The sequence below is a fragment of the Artibeus jamaicensis genome, unplaced genomic scaffold (assembly GCF_021234435.1).
Source record: "Artibeus jamaicensis isolate MK-2021 breed Jamaican fruit bat unplaced genomic scaffold, CSHL_Jam_final scaffold_3128, whole genome shotgun sequence".
Taxonomy (NCBI): Eukaryota; Metazoa; Chordata; class Mammalia; order Chiroptera; family Phyllostomidae; genus Artibeus; species Artibeus jamaicensis.
Window position 1 is genome coordinate 374,342 of NW_026522036.1, and position 18,948 is coordinate 393,289.

General features: G+C 40.4%; 1 protein-coding gene across 5 annotated transcripts in view; it reads left to right on the forward strand.

Annotated features, from left to right (window-relative positions):
* SLC36A4 (solute carrier family 36 member 4) overlaps window positions 1–18,948 on the forward strand; it is a 324,739-nt gene that overhangs the window by 268,145 nt on the left and 37,646 nt on the right. The window contains exon 1 of one of the 5 annotated variants that reach the window (XM_053656918.1): window positions 10,603–10,775. The exons of the other annotated variants lie outside the window; for them this stretch is intronic. Within the exon in view, the coding sequence (XP_053512893.1) occupies window positions 10,724–10,775 (52 nt within the window). The 5' untranslated portion in view covers window positions 10,603–10,723. Of the gene's footprint in view, window positions 1–10,602; window positions 10,776–18,948 lie in introns of those variants that run through there. 5 annotated transcript variants of the gene reach the window in all.

The window sequence follows — 18,948 nt, forward strand, 5'->3', positions numbered from 1 at the left end:
CTGCACATCCCAGACAAGAAGCCTTTCTAGGAGTGGTTCTCACCCTGGGAAGCCCAGCTGAATCAACGAAGAATTTTGAAAAGGTGCGGAATGTTGGACTACAGATAACTCAGTCTCAGCGAGTGGGGCCTTGGTGTGTGCATTTTGAGAAAGCTTCTTAAGGGATCCTGATGTAGACCTGTGGTTAAGTCATTGCTGTAATGACATTTCACTGCCTCGTCAGCAAGTCTCAGGTTTCTCATGGCAATGTTTAAGGCACCGACTTTTGCTTTGTGCTTCATTTCCCTTCATTCCTTACATATCCCAAAGTCTGGCCAAAGCGGATTACCTTATTTAGTGTTTTCTGAATGACTCCTGGCATCATGCCTATCCTTTGTCTTTTCTTGCTACCGGGAAAACCCTTTCTTCTCCATTTCTATTTCTCTCAATTATACCTTTTCTCCAAGAGTGAGCTTAAATGACACTAATATAGATGAAAATACATTTTAAGTACTGAGAATGGGCCTTGAATCATAATAAGCTTCCCATAAATACTAGTTAATGTCATTATGATAATGACAAATAATAAATTCTATTTCCATGATTCTGTACCATCCCTCAAGTCAGAGCTCCTCTCTGTGTTTTCATTTCCCTTTGTTTTTGCTTCCTTTAGGTTACTTGTCAGATTCTGCTTCACTCTATAGATATTTTTGCACCTGTCTTACCTCTCCTGGAGAAGAGCAGCTTTGCTGGTAAATTGTCTTGGTCAGAGACTACATCATATTCAAAATTCTATAGTTTCCACTTAGCCAAATCTATAATGAGGGTATTTGCCCGTGGCATTATATCCCAGTGAACAGTACTAGAAATATAGATCCTCTTTGCTGGCCAGGTAAAAGGCAAAGTGGCTTTCTGGGCACATGCTCCCATGATGGAAGGTATGCATAGGGTGGCCGTGTTTTATTTAAACTGGGACATAGGAAACAACAGAGTAAATTGGGACTATCCAGTCAGCTAAGGCAAACTGGAACCTTAGCTATCAGAGCAAGTCATCCTACTGGAAAGCGAGTCAGTGACAGCCACTTCTTTCAACAGCAGATAAGTGCCAAAAGAGAAGATAAGGTGCAAATCCTGAGAGCAAGTGCTAAAATACTGAATGTGTCTGAATAATCCTGAGTGACAGAACAAAAGCTAACGGGTTGATTCAATACATCCTTAACATAATGCCAAAGCAGGCTTCCCAGTTAGCAAGTCATATACTGGGTCAGTTCAGGAAAGTCAGGTCTCCTTTGTAAATACCACCCAGTGACAGTGGGTGGACATTGACTCTGCCGAACATCAAGGCTGATACCTGAACTTGGGAGTCACATTGACCACATCCAGCATCTTCTGGGCTCTCCAGTCAAGTGGACATGTTAGGGCTTCTCCAAATCCTGACCTTCCCTTTAAGGCTCACTGAGAGATGAATTCCGTTGTGACGTATTCTCATTGTCCTTCAAATCCCATTGCTTTTCTCCATCCTCAAAACTGTGATAGCCATCTCTACACAATATTTTGAGATTTAAGGGGAAATACATCACTAGCCCAACTAGAAGGTATTTCTACTTATTTTAATCCTTGCAGCTTTGAGAAGTTGTTCAGTCCAGGTAACCCTTGGTGTACATAGCTGTGCATCGATAATTGTTCTTTTACGTGGACTCTTTTGTCTTCCCAAGTTGGTTGGGTTATAGCAACCATATATTATTATCCCTACTCCATCCAAGGATGCCACATCAGTGAATACTTTTTGATTTTGAAAAATTTCTTTTTATGTCGAACCATCTTTATTTGGTTCTGAATAAAAGAGCTATTAACTCTAGCAAACATTACCTAGGGTTTCCCATCATTTCTGTACATATTAGCAGAAAAAAAAACCAAACTCCTATCATAATGTGGAAAACACATCTGGCTTCTTAGAGGCATATGGGAGTGGGATCAATATTTTAGCACACAGGAGGCTGCTGGAAGCCTAAAGTATGTAGTGGAAATAAGAGAATGAGTAGAAGCTTTGAAATCTATTAGCTCAGAGTTGGGGCCCCGGTTCTTACTGACTATGGGACTCTGAGATGTACTTATTTTCTTAGCATGTCTGTTATGTATAGAAAACAGTATATATAGTATATACTTGTAGGTTTATAGTATGTATTTGGGGGTCTTGGAGCTTATCCTTCATGGATAAGGGGGACTACTGTCCCCCTTTGGAATATGTTTTGGAATATGGTGTGTAAGAGAGTAGCCTTGGCTTTGTTTATTTGTTTGCTTGTTTTTTAATTCTTTGACCATTCCGTTGTAACAACCTGGAATTCAGCCCATCCTGGGATAGAGGTTTCATTTATTTCAGGACACACCTAAAGAAATTAAGCCGTGGAACATGCACAGCAATCGAGAGGCACTGTTTGGTATAGTATGAGGCTGTAACTGATACTCAACTCCAGGAGGCATCTCCTAAGTGGACAATCTAACCCCCCAAGGAGGGACCTGTACTCTGGCCCCAGCCCCAGTGTGCAGTCCCAGTCCAGCAAATTTTACCCATGAAGCTCTATGTTTCAGAATTAAGTTTTGGTCATTGAAATGAAAACAAAGATATAATTAAGAGCTGTATTTTTAAAAAATCTGAATGTCTTGATATAAATAACATTAAAAAAAATTTCCCTACAGAGTCCCACTTGCATGAGCACCATGAAGATAAGGTCAAACTTGTTAGATGGTAAAGAGTCTTTTGACACAACTAATGGAGGTCCAAAGAGCTGACCAGATGATAAATTAGAAAACATATTAAGCAAAATGAACTATTCCTTGGTCAATTTCTTACTTCTCTGACTTAATACAATGGCTCATCTTTAAGAAATCAATCATTGACTTAATTTAATATAAAATGGACACTATTGAGAGAATAAGGGGAGAGTACTTAGCTATTTTTGTAAGGGAAAAATCAAACAATGACTGTAGGGGACCGGTTTGTCTTGGCCTGGCAAATGTGACTCAGCTTTGTATGGAAAACCTATAGAAGCGAAGTGATGGGCAGGAGCCAGACCTTCAAACCGAGTTTTCTCATGGGAATCAGGCCTAGAAAATGCGTACAGAATGTTATGGCTTGCTCTTGCTAAAACTCCGTCACCCTGGTCTAAAGGAACAGATGTATATTGTCTATCTTCAAGGTAATTTCCAAAGCCTGTGTGAGTTCTCCCAAGGACAGAGCTAATGAGCTCATTGCCACCCCTCTCTGCATGTTATTTTTATTTCCTTGATTGTATCTAGAATGTAGATAATAATATTCTATGTGATAGATAATAAATTTTTCTTTTATATAAGACCCCAGGAAAATAATAAAAGCCTGTCTCAGCAAGGGTCAGGGCACTCCCCTCTTGAGGGAGTGGCCAAGGCACCATAGGCACTCTCCCCTTGAGAGAGTAGTTGTGCCTATTCCCTTTTTCCACACAGGATTGTTGTCACCTGTGCATTCATTCTCACCGTAAGCCACAACAGGTGGACTTTGCTGGACAGGGTCTGCTACAAATGACCAATTATGTGTTCTTCTCACTGCAAAACAAAACAGACAGAAATGGTGCCTTTTTAAAGGAGCATAAAGTGATTGGCCACCAGCCTGGCTTTAAAGGAAACAGGTTGGTGGCATTTTCTTTTTCTAGGGACTACTTGTCTTAAACACTTCTTAGGACATGAGCTAAAACGCAATCCTCTAACTGGGATGTCTCCTTCCTCCTGAGTGGAAGCTTTCTAATGTCCACGTCACTTCTTTTTATTACCAAAAAGCATGTTATATGTTTTTGTTTATTTTCTCTAATGAGGTCCAGTGGGGATTAGCAACTCTTAGGCCAATTTCCCTAATGAAGTCTGGTTCTATTTTTTCCCAGTGTGGCTGACAGTACTTAGCCATGTTATTAACTTGTGAGCAGGTGCCTTGAATCACCATGGAAAGTGTTCCAAGCAGTAGAAATTTTAAGATTCTTCATGCATGACATATGTTTCAGATGGCCTACTTACCATAAGTAAGTCTTTCACATGCTCCCTTTGAACTGTGATGAAAAGTAAGCTAGACAAAAGCTGACAGGTCCAGCCTGTCAAATCAAATCCCAAACTAGGCTTTAACATTAAAATGAAATGGAGAGGATTTACTAATTCACATGTGAGGATTGCGAATTCTCAGTGTGCACAGAAAACCCAGACTTTTGTATACCGCATAACAATAGGTTCATTTGAAGGCAACACAAGCTAAATAATTTCTCTGTAGGTTAATGTTTAAACAACACATAATGCTTAAAAAGACAAAAAGCACATTTTTGAAAGCGCTTCTTTCCTTTTGAGCCTTTGGAATTACACTTGGGATTTATTTAAGTACAAGCATTAAGCCTTTTTTCCATTTATGTTAAATACCAAGAGGAATAAATGCCACATGAAATGTGTGCTTTCTAGCATTTGCCCTAGGTTGCTTTCTCCGTTGCCCTTCAAAGAGTAGTATTTTCAGAAGACGATGTTGAATATGGTAGTAGGGGCATTCGTATAAGTATTAAGCCCCAATAATAAACCTCGGTTACGTGATTTTATGAGGATCTTCCCAACCTTTCGCTAGCAGTATGAGAATGCATACACAGACACCTGCAATGTTCTAGTGACTAAATCACAATACTAGCCTGGAATGGTACCCATAGCCTGCCAACCAGGAGCTTGGTCCTCATGTGGCTGTGAGGCACATTAGCTTAGAGCACACGCCCTAGAATTGCAATTGAACTTGGTTTCCAGCTGTGGGACTTCAGGAAAGTTGCTTAGGCTCTCTCAGCCTCAGTAATTTGCAACTGAAAAATGGGGTGATGCAGTACCTATTTCATAGGGTTATTGTGCAGGATAAACAAAGTAACCTTGAAACGTGCTTAGCGTGAGGCCTTGCCCAGTGGAAGCTAGATTTCCTTGCTATTATAGTTATTACTACATTACTTTAATAAAGTTAATTAGACCATTGTGATGTAAGAACTCTTATTTTCTTAATTTTTTGACATGACTACAAAAGAAAAGGTGAAGAGCAAGAATCTAGCTAAGGGGACTAAATTGAGCTAACCTGGCTCATATCATTTCACCCTGTTTTTAATCCCAATTCCTGCCCTACTGTGAAATAGCAGAAAAATGGAACCTCCGTGAACAATTTTTCCAGGATAATTTACAACCCGATGGTCTAGTTCTAGAACAGTATATCCTCAGTAGGGCCCTCCTGGGACTGAACAAGGTGAAGGGAAGATCGGAGGAGGGTTTGCAGTAAGTTATGTTTCCAATTTAACATGTTTCCAATTTCTTCCCCTGAAGAAAGGGGAAGAGGCTGATGGACAGGCAAAGTGAGTGACATATGACAGGGAACCCTCACTTGCTACCTATATATGCCGTTCTATCCAGCACGCTTTGTTATTATTTTTTCAGTGTTCTGGGTTTTGGGCCCAAATCAAGGTAACAGCTGCTTTAGTAACTTGTCCTGCTACCTGGCAATTACTGGCCCATACCTATAACCATTCCCTACAAAGTTACTGAGGTGGTAAGGAAAGGCCATAGAGTTTCAAATTTTAAGAACTTTCTGGGATGAGGATGTCATTTCTCATTGACTGAATAAATGTTTCTGGAGACAGGGTTGAATCTTGACTCTACTATTAGATTTTGAGAAAATTGCTTAATTTCTCTCAATTTCAGTTTCTTCACTTATAAACTGGAGATAATAGTTGAAGGTTTGTTGAGAAAGAAATGAGATTATGTATGTGTATTTATAAGGGTCTCACTAGGAAACAGCATACACATTCATACAAAGTGCTAATTGAGGGGGTCAGGTAGAAGAGCTACTTACAATGACCTGGGCATGTTTTTAGGAAAAAACAAAAGGGGATGAGGTAGTGCCCTAGGCAGGCAGTAAGGAGGAAGAGCATTGCTACCTCTGGGCCTGGACAGGCAACTAGAAGGAATGTTTACAAGACCCAGGAGAGGGCTGCCTGGCAGAAGCGGTGGCTTTCATAGAAGAATACAGCCAACCTGCAGTGAGGAGGGCGCCAGAGGAACGAGTTCCTGACCTATTTCACCGAGATGCTATGATCTCTTCCACTACCTCCAATCGTCAAACCTAACTGGAAGCCGGAGCTCAGGAAACCCACTGAGACACCCTGCACAGGAGGGCCTCCTGGGGCCCAGAGTGAGATGGAGAAGGAGGGAAAGTGGATCTGGAGGGAACAGTGGAAGTCAACTGGGGAGTGTTATCAGGTGTATAGTATCTTCCCTGGCACATAAATAGTATAGTCGACCCTCAAACAACATTGTTTTGAACTGCACAGTTCTATTTACTTGCATATTTTTTCAGTAAATATATTAGAAAAATTTTTGATAACTGTGGTAATTTGAAAAATCTCGTAGGTGAACTACATAATGTAGAAATATAACAAAATTAAGAAAAAGTTAGGTATGCCACGAATGCATAAAATCTATGTACATACCAGTCTATTTGATCATTTACTACCATAAAATATACATAAATCTATTATAAAGACTTAAAATTTATCAAAACTTATCCATATACAGACCATATGTGGTGCCATCTGCAGCTGAGAGAAATCAAATGTAAAGATACAGTATAAAATCACAACTGCGTGAAATTTACTGTATCACATACTGTACTATTGTAATAATTTTGTAGCCACCTCCTGTTGCTATCACGGTGAATTCTAGTGTTGTGAGCATCCCACTAAAATGCCAAGGGATGCTAACCATCTCCACAGGAGCAGTTCATCGCTCCAGTAAATTGCATTTTGTAGCAAAAAGTGATCGCTCATGGTTCTTGGCATTTTTCATCATGTTTAGTGCAATGTTGTAAACCTTGTCTAACACCATGGGGTCCATATGAAGTACCACTGGTAGTGGCATGAAGTGTTCCAGAGAAGCAGAGAAAAGTTCTGATATTACAAGTTGATTTGCTTGCTATGTGCTCTAGATTCAGGTCTGCAGCTGCAGTTACCTGCTATTTCAAGATAAATGAATCCAGTGTAGGATTTATTTATAATGTAGGACCATTATAACAACAACAACAAAAGGAAATTCATGAAGCTGTCGGCACAGCTACTCCAGGTGTGAAAAACTTGAGAAACTTTTTGCAAAATACCTTTTTATCTGTATTGAAAAATGCAGCTTTTATGTGGGTGCAGGATTGCTATCAGAAAAACATATCTTTATACCCCTAATATGATTCAAGGAAAAGCAAAGTCGTTATACACTATCTTAAAGCAAAAGGAAGGTGAAGGATCTAAAGCTGGAGAATTTAATGCCAGCAAAGAATGGTTTGCTGACTTTAGAAAGAGATATGACTTAAAAAGTGTCAAGATAACGGGAGAAGCTGCTTCTGCTGACCAAAAGGCAGTATGCCAATTCCCACATGCCATTATCAAAATCACTGAAGAGAAAAGATGCAGAGGAAATTGTCTTATTCTGGGAAAAAAATGTCACAAAGGATATTAGTTAGTAAGGACTGTCAACAGCATGAAAGAGAACCTTGATAGAGAGAACATAATGAAAGTCTGGAAGAATTACACCCCTGAGGATGCCATCGTTGCTATAGAAAAAGGCACAAAGCCATCAAGGCTGTAATAGTAAATCCCTGCTGGAGAAAACTGTCTATGTGTGTTGTGCATGACTTCACAAGGTTTATGATAGAGCCAAGCAAAGAATTCACAGAAGAGATTGTGGATATGGTTAAAAAAGGGTGGGGCATAAAGGGTTTTCAGCTTATGGATCTTGGAGACATTCAAGAGCTAACAGACACTACAGCAGAAGAATGAACAGAAGACAACTTGATGGAGATGAGTGCTTCTGAACCAGGCCAGACAGGGAGGAGGACACAGAAGAAGCAGAGCCAGAAAATGAATGGGCATTAGACCATCTGGAAGAAGGGCTCTGATTGTTTAAGACTGCTTTTAATTTCTTTTACGACATGGACCCTTCTGTGGTACGGCACTGATACTACAACAAAGAGTAGAAGGAGGATGGGTACCGTATAGAAACATTTTTAGAGAAATAAAAAAGCAAAAAAGCCAGACAGAAATTATAATGTATTTCTATAAAGTTACACTGAGTGTACCTGCCTCCACTTCCTCTTCCACCTGTGCCTCAGCCTCTGCCACCCTCCGAGACAGCAAGACCAACCCACCCCCTTCCTCCTTCTCCTTCTCACCCCACTCAACGTGATGGCAAAGAGGATAAAAGACCTTTGTAATGATCCACTTTCACAGAACAAATAGCATATCATCATAATGCAGTACAGTTACTAAGCCCATCTGTTGTGTATGGTATGTGTCTTTGGGTGAAAATCTAATAACTGTAAGGGACATTTTTATGCCATCATCATTGCCTAAGTATTCACTGTGGGCAAGACATGTATGGAAGTGCACAGCCTAGCCTTACATAGGTTTAAGGTGAGTGATATTTCATATGAAAATAATAATGTGTTAATTTAAAAATTATTTTATAACTGCTTTCAAAGAAATACTGCACAGTATGCCTGTCCCCCTTCTATGTCTCTCTCTCTCTCTTAATTGTAGAAACTATGTATCAGCTTATCATTATAGATAACTGACATTTTTAAAAAGTAACAATGTTTCCAGTACTGTATATGGCTGTGACTGCAATACTATATGCATAAAAGGTATATAATGATTTATTCATTAGTGTACAGGCTAGGCTAACATTAAGTGATCATGTTGCTGCTTTTTTGTTATCATCGCATAAATCATTATACCTGTGAATGAATATGGGTTTCTTTATCACATTATATTTTCATTTTTGATGTCTAGTGTTAATAATATGTGTAACATTTACAGTGTTTTATAAGAGACAATATTTATGTAGGTACTGACATACATGGTTCATCTTGTAAGCAGATGACAAACTTATAATATCGACACATACAAGACAGTACTGTAAATGTATTTCCTCTTCCTTATGCTTTTCTTGATAAAATTTTTCTTTCTCTGCTTACTTTATTGTAAGAATACAGTATACAATACATATAAAATACAAAATATGTGTCAATCAACTGTTTATATTATTGGTAAGGCTTCTAGTCAATATAGGCTATTAGCAGTTAAGTTTTGGGAGGAGGCAAAGGTTATATACAGGATTCCATTGCAGGTCAGCGCTTTTTCCCTTCCACACTGCCAGATCTGCTTTTCCTGATCCTGAGGTGGCAGGACAGTGACTTTTGATCCGTTTTAACACTCAAGGGATAATGTTGCTCTTTCAAAACACTGTCTCCAGTGTTCTCATGACAATGGGTGGTTTTATGGGCAGTTACCTGACACCTGTCCTCTCTCCCACTGATCTCTAACCAGGTGCCCCACCCCAACACGGGTTAGGAACTATTTCTCTAGTTATAATGCTGGATACAGTTTTCTCCCCAACATCTTTGTTATGCGTCAGGAGAATTTTAAATAAAACCTGTCTCTGGGGTTTATACATGTGCGTGAGTGATTGGGGTTGACCTAAAGGAAAACAAAGTGTTTAGGCAAACCATCATTACCACTAGTAAAACCTACAAAGGATGCAACGGGAGAAAATATTCAGATATCATGTAATTGTGCATTTTTAAAATCTCGTTATTTAAAATACTTAACACCAGCTCCATGTAGTTACATCAGTGATCCTAGAAATTAGACCCCCCAAACCCCACAACTTTTCTAAGAAGACCCCCACTGAAATGGGACAGAAAGAAAAAAATATCTGGTGTCCTGACTTTAAAGAACTATGAAGTGAAAAAGTGAAAGCAATGTCAAAATTAAAATAATTTTCCTTCCTTTTGAAAGCATGCTTCATCCATTGATGCAGCAAACATTTATTGGCACCCATCGGAGAGCCCCAGCTCCTGCTTGCAAGTTTTCCATCTTTGCCACTTAGGAGTTGACTATTCTTGAACAAGTTACTTAGCTCTGTGTGCCTCAATTCCCTCATCTATAGAATGGACAGAAACATTAGAGTTATCTCACAGGTTCCTCATCAGACTTAAGTAAGAGAATGCATGTATAGTGCTTAAGAGTATTTGACACCCCATGAATATAATCACTTGTAACCTTGATTTCCTTTCAGTACCGCGGTTAACGTCAAATATCTTTAAAAGACATTGAACAATCCTTAAAATGAAATCATTTGGCTGAATTCAATTCTACCCGAGTGCACTCTATACCTCTAAATCGGGGCACAGGAGGACCAATAACCAAGGAGTAGTCAGAACTCCAACAGGGATGGGGGCAAATCCCTTCCTCCTTTGTTTTCTCCAAGACGTCATATGGAATGCTAAAGCCTTGCAAATACGCGGGCTCATCAAATTTAAGTTCGTGGTCATTTTTAGAGACAACCCTCTCTCCCAATTTCCAGTTGTCTCAAAACGCCCCTGCTGTCCCGCTGTCCCGCCTTTCTCCAGCCCGGCATCCTCTCATTAGGGTGGGCTCCTTTAGGGCCTTTCCCTGACAGCCGCCCCCGAACCCCAGGTGGAGGCCCGCGCCCGGCGCCTGGGCGGGGACACGTCGCCCCACCGCGCATGCTCCTAGTGGTGCGGGCGGCTGGGTGGGTCGGGCCCAGGGCTGGCGCGGTCCGCTCGGCGGGGGAGGTTTGGGCCAGACTCCCTTCCGCTGGAGCCAGAAAGCGCGCCCCAGGGCAGCGGCGTCCTGGAGACCCCGGAGAGATGGAAGCGGCGGCGCCGGCGTTGGTTGAGTCGGTGGGGCCCGAGGAGCTAGGTGGGTGCTGCGCGTGCGCCGGGGCGCGGGCCGACGTGCTGCGGGTGCGCGTCCGTGGGATGCTCCGGGGGGCTCCTGGCCTGCACTTGGCCTTGGTCTGGAAGGCGAGTGCGGGAGCCCGGGCCGCTGCGGACCGTGTCCCACTCGCTGCCCCCGGCGCATCCGGGCTCAGGTTGCTAGTCCCTGGACCTGGAGAGAAGCCGTTTTTTGTTTGTTTGGCAGGGCTCTTGGTATTGTGAGTCCAGCACGGGTTTAAATTGGAAACGCAGCAAGGCAGACCTCCCAGCGACATTTGGGATGAGCTGAGGTTTGCGAGGTGGCGGACTTGGATGTCAGGACCTACAAAGGGCGTTAAAATAGGCGTGTGTGTGTGTGTGTGTGTGTGTGATCAACGAAGAGAAGACTTGAACCTTCGTAGATTTAAGAAAAGAGATTTTTATTTCGGCCGATCTGGGAGTATTGCGGGAGAGCAGAGTTCCAAGAAGGCTAGATAGTGCTCTAACTTGAGTTAATGAGGAGATATTTATATAGGGGGGAGGGCAAAGAAAAATACAGCTCTGTATTAGCAGTTTTAGTTACATACATTCAAGGGTTAACAGTTTTACCTCTGGTGGGCAGAATATACAGATAAGGTCGGATCGCCAAACACCTGTAGTCGGGAGTCATGGGAAGCAATTATTTTTGCATTTTTATCACACTGAAGAAAGAATAAACACTTCCTTCTATACTTATTTATTGTTTTAGTTGGAACTATACATAGCTAGTCCACGGAAGGCCTTGATTAGGACTTTACTGTGTTCCCTTGGTTACTGATCCAGTTGGAGGAGCTGCTTAGCTACCCTTTCCTTTCTCAGTGTCTGTGTTTGGGGGGGTGTGTTGGGGGTGTGCTGCGCTGTGTGTACACATCAAAGGCAAGCCAGGGAAGGGAAACCATCCTAATGGTTTCCTGCTGTCAAAAGGAAAACAGGGTAAGGATCAGGGTAGTAATATTATTGTTTCCTCCAGTTATTTGCATTATATTTAGGAATGTTTTTAATTTGATGTTAAATGCTTTAGAAAGTTGAACTTTGAAGAAATACTTCATTATAGTAACTAATTGGTTGGCATTCTTGTAATAATGTGCTGGTCACTTTGATTTCTTTTAAGTCATAATAATGGTATAAATAAATGTAGCATTTTATCAAATGTTTACTGTGGGTCACAATGTAGTAAGTAAGTGCTTTATGTGCACATTTTTTCCTTTAATCCTTGTAATAGTGGGGTCAGGTAGGTGCTACATTATCCCCATTTCACAGATACAATAATTTAAGCTCATTAATGGCAGAACCCAGATATGAATCCAGGTTTATCTGACTTTTTTCTTTTTTCCCTTTTTATTGAATTTATTGGGGTGACAGTGGTTAACAAAATTTTACAGGTTTTAGATGCACAATTCTACAATATTATTTGACTGTTTTAATTCATTAATAACCCATCGAGGTGAGGATGTAGGCAATGTGCATTCTCATGCATTGCTGGTAAGAGCAGTATAATATATTCTTAACAATGCATACATCCTTTGTTCCAGTAATTCTACTTCTATAAATATTTCCCAAGGAAATTAGTTGTGTAACAAATACATCAAGAGATGTTCATTATATCACTTACAGTAGAGAAAAACTGGTAACTATTTGAATGTTCAGTTAAAGAAAATTGTTGAGGTAAGTCATGGTAGGGCAATGATAACCATTAAAAGTAATACGGGAAGATATTCACCAGGTACATTTTTATTAACTGAAAACAAGGTTCCAGATTATTTTAATTTTGAAAACAGTTATGTCTTTTCATTAGTTCAACACGTTTATCAAGCTACTGCTATGTGCCAGGCACTGTTTTAGGCATGTGGGATACATTCATGAAGATTCCTGCTCTCATGGAGCTTACATTCTATTAACAGGAAGCAGATAATAATAAGTTTGTTATATAGTACATTAGGTAGAAAGTGCTATGAGAAAAAAGAGTAGCCAAGTAAGGGGAATCAGGAATGAGGATGGGGGTGGAGTAGTTTATAAAATTTAATAAAGTGGTCAAGATCGACCTTATTGAAAAGGTGAGATTAGAGCAAAGAGTTGGAAGAGGTGAGGCAATTAGTCAGGTGGGTATCTGGGGAAAGACCATTCCAGGCAGAAAGAATCTCTAGAGTAAAGAGAAATTTGAAGGAGACCACGGTAGCTGAAGCAGGAGGATTAAGGTAGTGAGGAGGCCAGGTTATGTAGGATTTTTTTTTTTTTAAGATTTTATGCCCTGACTGGGAATCAAACCGTGGTTGCTTGGTTCCCAGGCCTGTGCTCAATCCACTGAGCTACACCAGCCAGGGCTTATGTAGGATCTTAAAGTAAAGACTTTGGCTTTTACTTAGAGAGAGTGGGGAGCCTATCAGGAGTCAGGGGAGGAGTGATATGATCTGACCTTAATTCTAAAGGGATTGTGCTGGGTGCTGTGAAGAATAGACTGTGAGGGGCAAAAGTGTAAGCAAAAGGGTATTTCAGTAGTTCAAGAAGAGATTTTCATGTCCTTCACAGTGGTGGGTGTGGGAGATAAGTAGCAGGACTCTGGATATGTTTTGAAAGTAGAACCAGAATGATTTTCTAACAGATTGGATGAGAGACGAATTTTGATCAACTGAGATTTTATAGTGGTTTTATGATATTCTTTGATATTTCTCTCTCTGTGAGGAGGAACTTAATTTCTCTCCCTTTGAGTTGTGGGCTGAATTTAGTAACTTGCTCTTACAGAACAGATAATGGTAGAAGTGAAAATGTGTGACTTCACAGCTAGATCCTGACTGGCATGGAGCCTTGCTGTCTGTTTTTTGGATTCACTCACTTGGGCCAGCTACCATGTTGTAAGCAGCCATAAGGGAGGGACTATGTTATACGGAACCGAGGCTTTCTGACAACAGCCATAAATTGTTGCAGAGCAATAGATAACCAGCACGCATGGATAAAGTCACAGGAGGAACCCTTTGGGTGGTGATGAGGAGGTTCTGTTTGGGGAAATGTTAAGTTTGGGATTTCTGTTAGACATGAGAGCGCAGATGTGGAGTATGCAATTGGATTATGTCTATAGTGAGAGTGAGGTTCTGGTCTGGAGATATAGACTCGGAAGTCGTCAGCATATAAATGGTACATAAGCCATGGGACTAGATGGGAACCTGTGGGAGTGTGTTTGTTTATTCTCTAAAATGTTACCAGTGGTCATTTCTTTGGGGGGCGGTGTGAGGTAATTTTAATTACATAATGTTGCTTACCTATATATTTCCTGATTTTCCACAATGACCAAATATTTCATTTAAAAAAGCATTTAAAAATTATTTTATAAGTAGCATAATGTCTGCATTCCATTCCGTAGGCTGTGGGGGCCTCTGGAAGGTTTCTTGTACATATTTTCTCCACCTCAGAAATGAATAAAATAGTTACTCTTCTCATCTTTTATTGATACCAGTTTGTAGATTTAGGTGGCAATATTGAATTTTTATTTTTAAAATTTTCTAATTTATTTAAACATTTGTTATTGTTCAAGTACAGTTTTCTGCCTTTTCCCCCCACCCCTCCCCACCACCCCAGCCCTCCCCACCTCCCTCCCCTGTTTCCACGCCCCCGTGTTATTGTCTGTGTGTCTTTGTCTGTGTGTCTTTCACAATTGTTCCTGCAAACCCTTCACCCTTTTCCCGTGTAATCCCCTTCCCTTACTTTCTTTTAGTTTGTCCATTGCCAAAATATAAGTAAATGAGTTCCTGTATTTTGCTGTTGTAAAAGTGATGCAAATTTATTACTTTCCTCTTCCATTTTACATTTTTCGGAGAAAGACATTTTGATGTATTTCCTTTCTTTCATTTTTACTTAACTTTTTAAAACACTATTGCATGGACACCAGAAGGCAAGAATGAGCCAGCATTTTGAAATGCTGAAAACAGCCCTGACTGGTGTGGTTCAGTTTCAGCACTGTCCCTCAAAGCCAATGGTTCCATTCCTGGTCAGGGCAGTTGCCTAGGTTGCAGGTTCAGTCCCTGGTCAGGGTGAGTACAAGAGGTTGTTGCCTCTCACATTAACGTTCCTCTTTCTTCCTCCCTGCCCCACTTCTAAGTAATAAAAAAAGAAAATAAAACTATTAACTGCCAACCCGGAATTCTGTATGGAGCAAAAGAAGTCTTCAAAAATAAAACAAACAAAAACATTATTGTACCTACACTGTGATTTTTCAACTTTTTCCCATTCAGCATGTGATAAACTTTTTTCTGTTTTACTCAGACTTCAAAACCATAATTTAATGTCACTGCAGTACTTTATAAAGTGGGTGCACTGTGTAGTTAATTTAGCAATTTCCTGATTGTTGCACATTTAGGGGTGTTTCCAAATTTTTAACATAAATAATGTTTCAATTAACGTCTTTATGCAGAAGTGTTTTCTCCATATACTGGCTTGTTGGAAGTGGAATTACTAGGTGCAAAGGATAAAGATTTTTAAGATTTCAATACATATTGCTAAATTAATATGATTTTCTTCTGATTAAAACTGGGAATTCAGGTTGGCTTGTAGGTTAGGTTAGGAAATCGAGGCTGAAATAATTGTCTGAGCAATATAAGACGGCATACAAGCACTGCCTGGTTTAAGAATGTTCTGATTGTATGCAGCATTAAAGTATGCAGACGTGTATACTGTATAATATTGACTGAAGCAGTGTTTATAATTTTTCCATTTATAAATGTAAATAATGACGTGTAGGTAGTTTGATGTGCATTGCTTTATAGCGTTTTATTTTATAAAGTGTTATTCTTACTTATAGTAATCATATAGCATTTTTCAGAGTTTCTCAATTCTTTCAGCACTTGGCCAAAAATTACAGCAAGACGTTAGAAAATAATAGACTTTAAATGTAATATAAATGGGATTTTATAATTTTTAATTACTTTATGATTTTATTTCATGTGGTTTAACTGTTAAAGTTTTTACCATGTTAGGCTTTTAAGTTATTGTCTGTTGTGCTAGTCTGTGTTTCCTTCTGGCTGGTATAACATATTTTACTTACCTTTGTATACTCAGTCTTATAGCACAGTTAATAGTTCATAAGTGCTCAGAATTATTAATTAGTATTAGTAAGTTAATCTCTTGGCAAAGATGTACATTTTAAAATCCTATGTAGCATAATTTTCTTCTAATATTATTATTACATAAAAAAGGGAAGAAAACTAGTAATTTATTACTTTATGCCAGGGGCGAGGCTCCATGCTTATTATACATTATCTCATTTCATTATAAAACCCCTGTGAGGTAGAAGTTATCACTCTCTTTTTACACATGCAGAGGTAGGCCCAGAAATATCCTGATTAAAGTACCAGTCAGATCAGGTCACTCTGTGCAAAATTCTCTACGGTGGTGTTGTCTGCTGCAGTAGCCTTCAGCCATCTGTGCATTTGAAATATGGTTTGGTCAAATTAAAATAAGCTATAAGTGTAAAATACACACTGATTTCTAAGACATAGAGAAATAGAATGTAAAATATCTTGTTAGTCTTTTATGTTAATTACATAACGTAATGATACTATTTTAATTATATTGGGTTAAATAAAATATATTATCCCATATTTTGTTGTGTGTAATGGGCACCCATGTTTGTGTGTGCATTATACTTGTGATTATTATACCCATGGTATGTAATCATTCTACCCATGTATAATGCACACCCTTATTTCTCCCTCAAAAATTTGGGCAAAAAAACAGTGCATTATGCATGGTAAAATGTGGTATTAAAATATGGTATCTGTTGCTTTTTCCCTTTTAAAAATATGGTTATTGAAACTTTTTATGTTTTGTTTGTGGCTCACATTATATTTCTGTTGGTCAGCAGTGCTCTGGTGGCTTTCGTGCCTCTCGGTGTGGTCAACAGGGGTGTCTCCTTGGTGATTCTCTGGCCGCCTCTCCTGCTGCTCTCCCCTTGCGCACGCCTCTCCAGCTACTCCAGCCTCCTTCCTGTTCAAACACACCAGACTCTAAGTGGTTAGAGCCTTGCCTTTGTGGTGCCCACTGCCAGGTGCCCTCCCCTGGGATAGCTGCAGTGTTCACTGTCAGCCTGTCCTCAGGTCGTCAAAATCCCACTTTCTCCGGGAGGCCTCCTTTGGCTATCCTGTCTCAAATTACAGGCTCACCCTCCCAATCCCTGTTGTTCTACTTAGCATTTACCACTAACATGATCTCTGTTTTACCAATCTTACTTGTTGTCTCCTTCCCCCACTAGAATTTGAGCTCCATGAGGGCAGGAATTTTTGTTAGTTTCAGTAATTGCTTTATTCTCAGCATAATAGTACCTGACGTATATTGCGACTCCCTTAGTACTTGTGAAACTGCATTGCATTCTTTTATTGAATTCATTCAGTCAGGAGGCACAGACCTTTTGTAATGATGGGCTGCTGTCAGTAGATACTGCTGAGAGGCACTGACAGTACGTCAGCAGAGGCTCTTGAGAAGGGCCAGAAACCAGTACGATTTGTGGGAGAAAGTGTGCCCCTGCACCAGCTCCTGTAGTGTGCTCTGCCTCAGTCCTGACGTGCGTAAAGGCCATCTTAGCCCTTGTCACCTTTCTCACTAGCAAATGAAAAGGTCAGCTATCAGAATCTGTTGTATCAGGAAGGGCAACTCCTGTGCCTTAGTCAGCTCAGGCTGCTTTAACCCATAAATTGGGTGGCTTATACAACAAACCTTGATTTCTCACAGTTCTGAAGGTGGGATGTCCTAGATCAAGAGCCAGCTGATTTGGCTACTGATAGGAGCCCTCTTCCTAGTTTATAGGAGACTGTCCTTTTGTTGGGTCCATATATGCTGGAAAAAGAGAGAGAGCTCTATATTCTTCTTCCTCTTAGGAGGACACAAATCCCATCATGGGCTCCACCCTCATGACTTTATCTAAATCTAATTATCTCTCACAGGCCCTACCTGTCACATTGCATTTCAATGTATGAATTTGGGGGGACAGAAACATTCAGTTCATAACATTCTGCTGACCACTTTTCATATACTCATCTTTCTGGTTTTCTACACTGGAGAGGTTGCAGGAGAGAAGGTGAGCGCTAATTTTTTTTACCTCCTACCACTCTGACAGGGAGTGAGCACTCAGAGGAATGAGCAAGGGGAAGAGTAGCAGGAGGTAAAGTCAGAGGTAACAGTGACGGGACAGTGTGAAAGAGCCCAGGGAAAGGGCATGGTGGTGGGTGCTGCCTTCCTCGACCTGAGCTGGAAACTGCTCTTAGGAAAGGGATTGTGGTTCTCAACAAGACTGGTTTGAAAACCTGAATCTGTGCCTTACAATGTCAGATGTCTGTTGTACCAAAGCCAGTGAAGGCTTTCTCAGTCCTTTTCTGTTACCTTTGCCAGCTTTTTTCTTGAAGTCAAGATCGATCTTCAGCTCTGCTTTTCCCCATGCCATGTCTGAGGGACCTCGTCCTGCCTTTGGGCCCCAGTTATTCCGTACCCACGTTCTGATGTGGTTCTCAAAGCTTTATCTTCAGCCCAGCATTCTTTCCTCCTCTCCAGAACTGTTTCTGATTGCTCATTCAGTGTAATCTCAGATTATATACTTTAAAAATTGAAGTCATATTTCTCCCTTAACATGCTGCTTCTTCTTTCATGTATTTATTTACTCATTTGTTTCCAGTACTGAAGACACCCTAGTAGACAAGTCAGACATCTCTGTCAGTTAGAGAATACGTACAAGTAAAATGGACCATTACAGTACCATATGTTAAGTGCTATAATAGGGAGGTCATAGGGTGCTATGGAAACACCTGGGAGAGAGAGTTAAGCCCAACTTGGGGTTAAGGAAGGCAGAAGGTTGAGCAAGAAATACAGTGGTTAGATAAAGTTGGAAGGAAAGAAGAGGGAATAGGAGAACAGAGTATGATTCAGGAGCAAACAGTAAATGGAAAGGCCAGAAGCAAGAGAAAGGAAGAATGACGTGTGAACTTGAAGACAGCCGTGTACAAGCCAGGGGCAGATCCTTCTCCTTTAGAAGGATCTCCTTATCCTTTAGAAGGAACCAGCCCTGTCAACACCTTGATTTTGGACTTCTAGCCTCCAGGACTGTGAGATAATAAATTTCTGTTTTTCAAGCCACCCACTTTGTAGTACTTAGTTATAAAAGC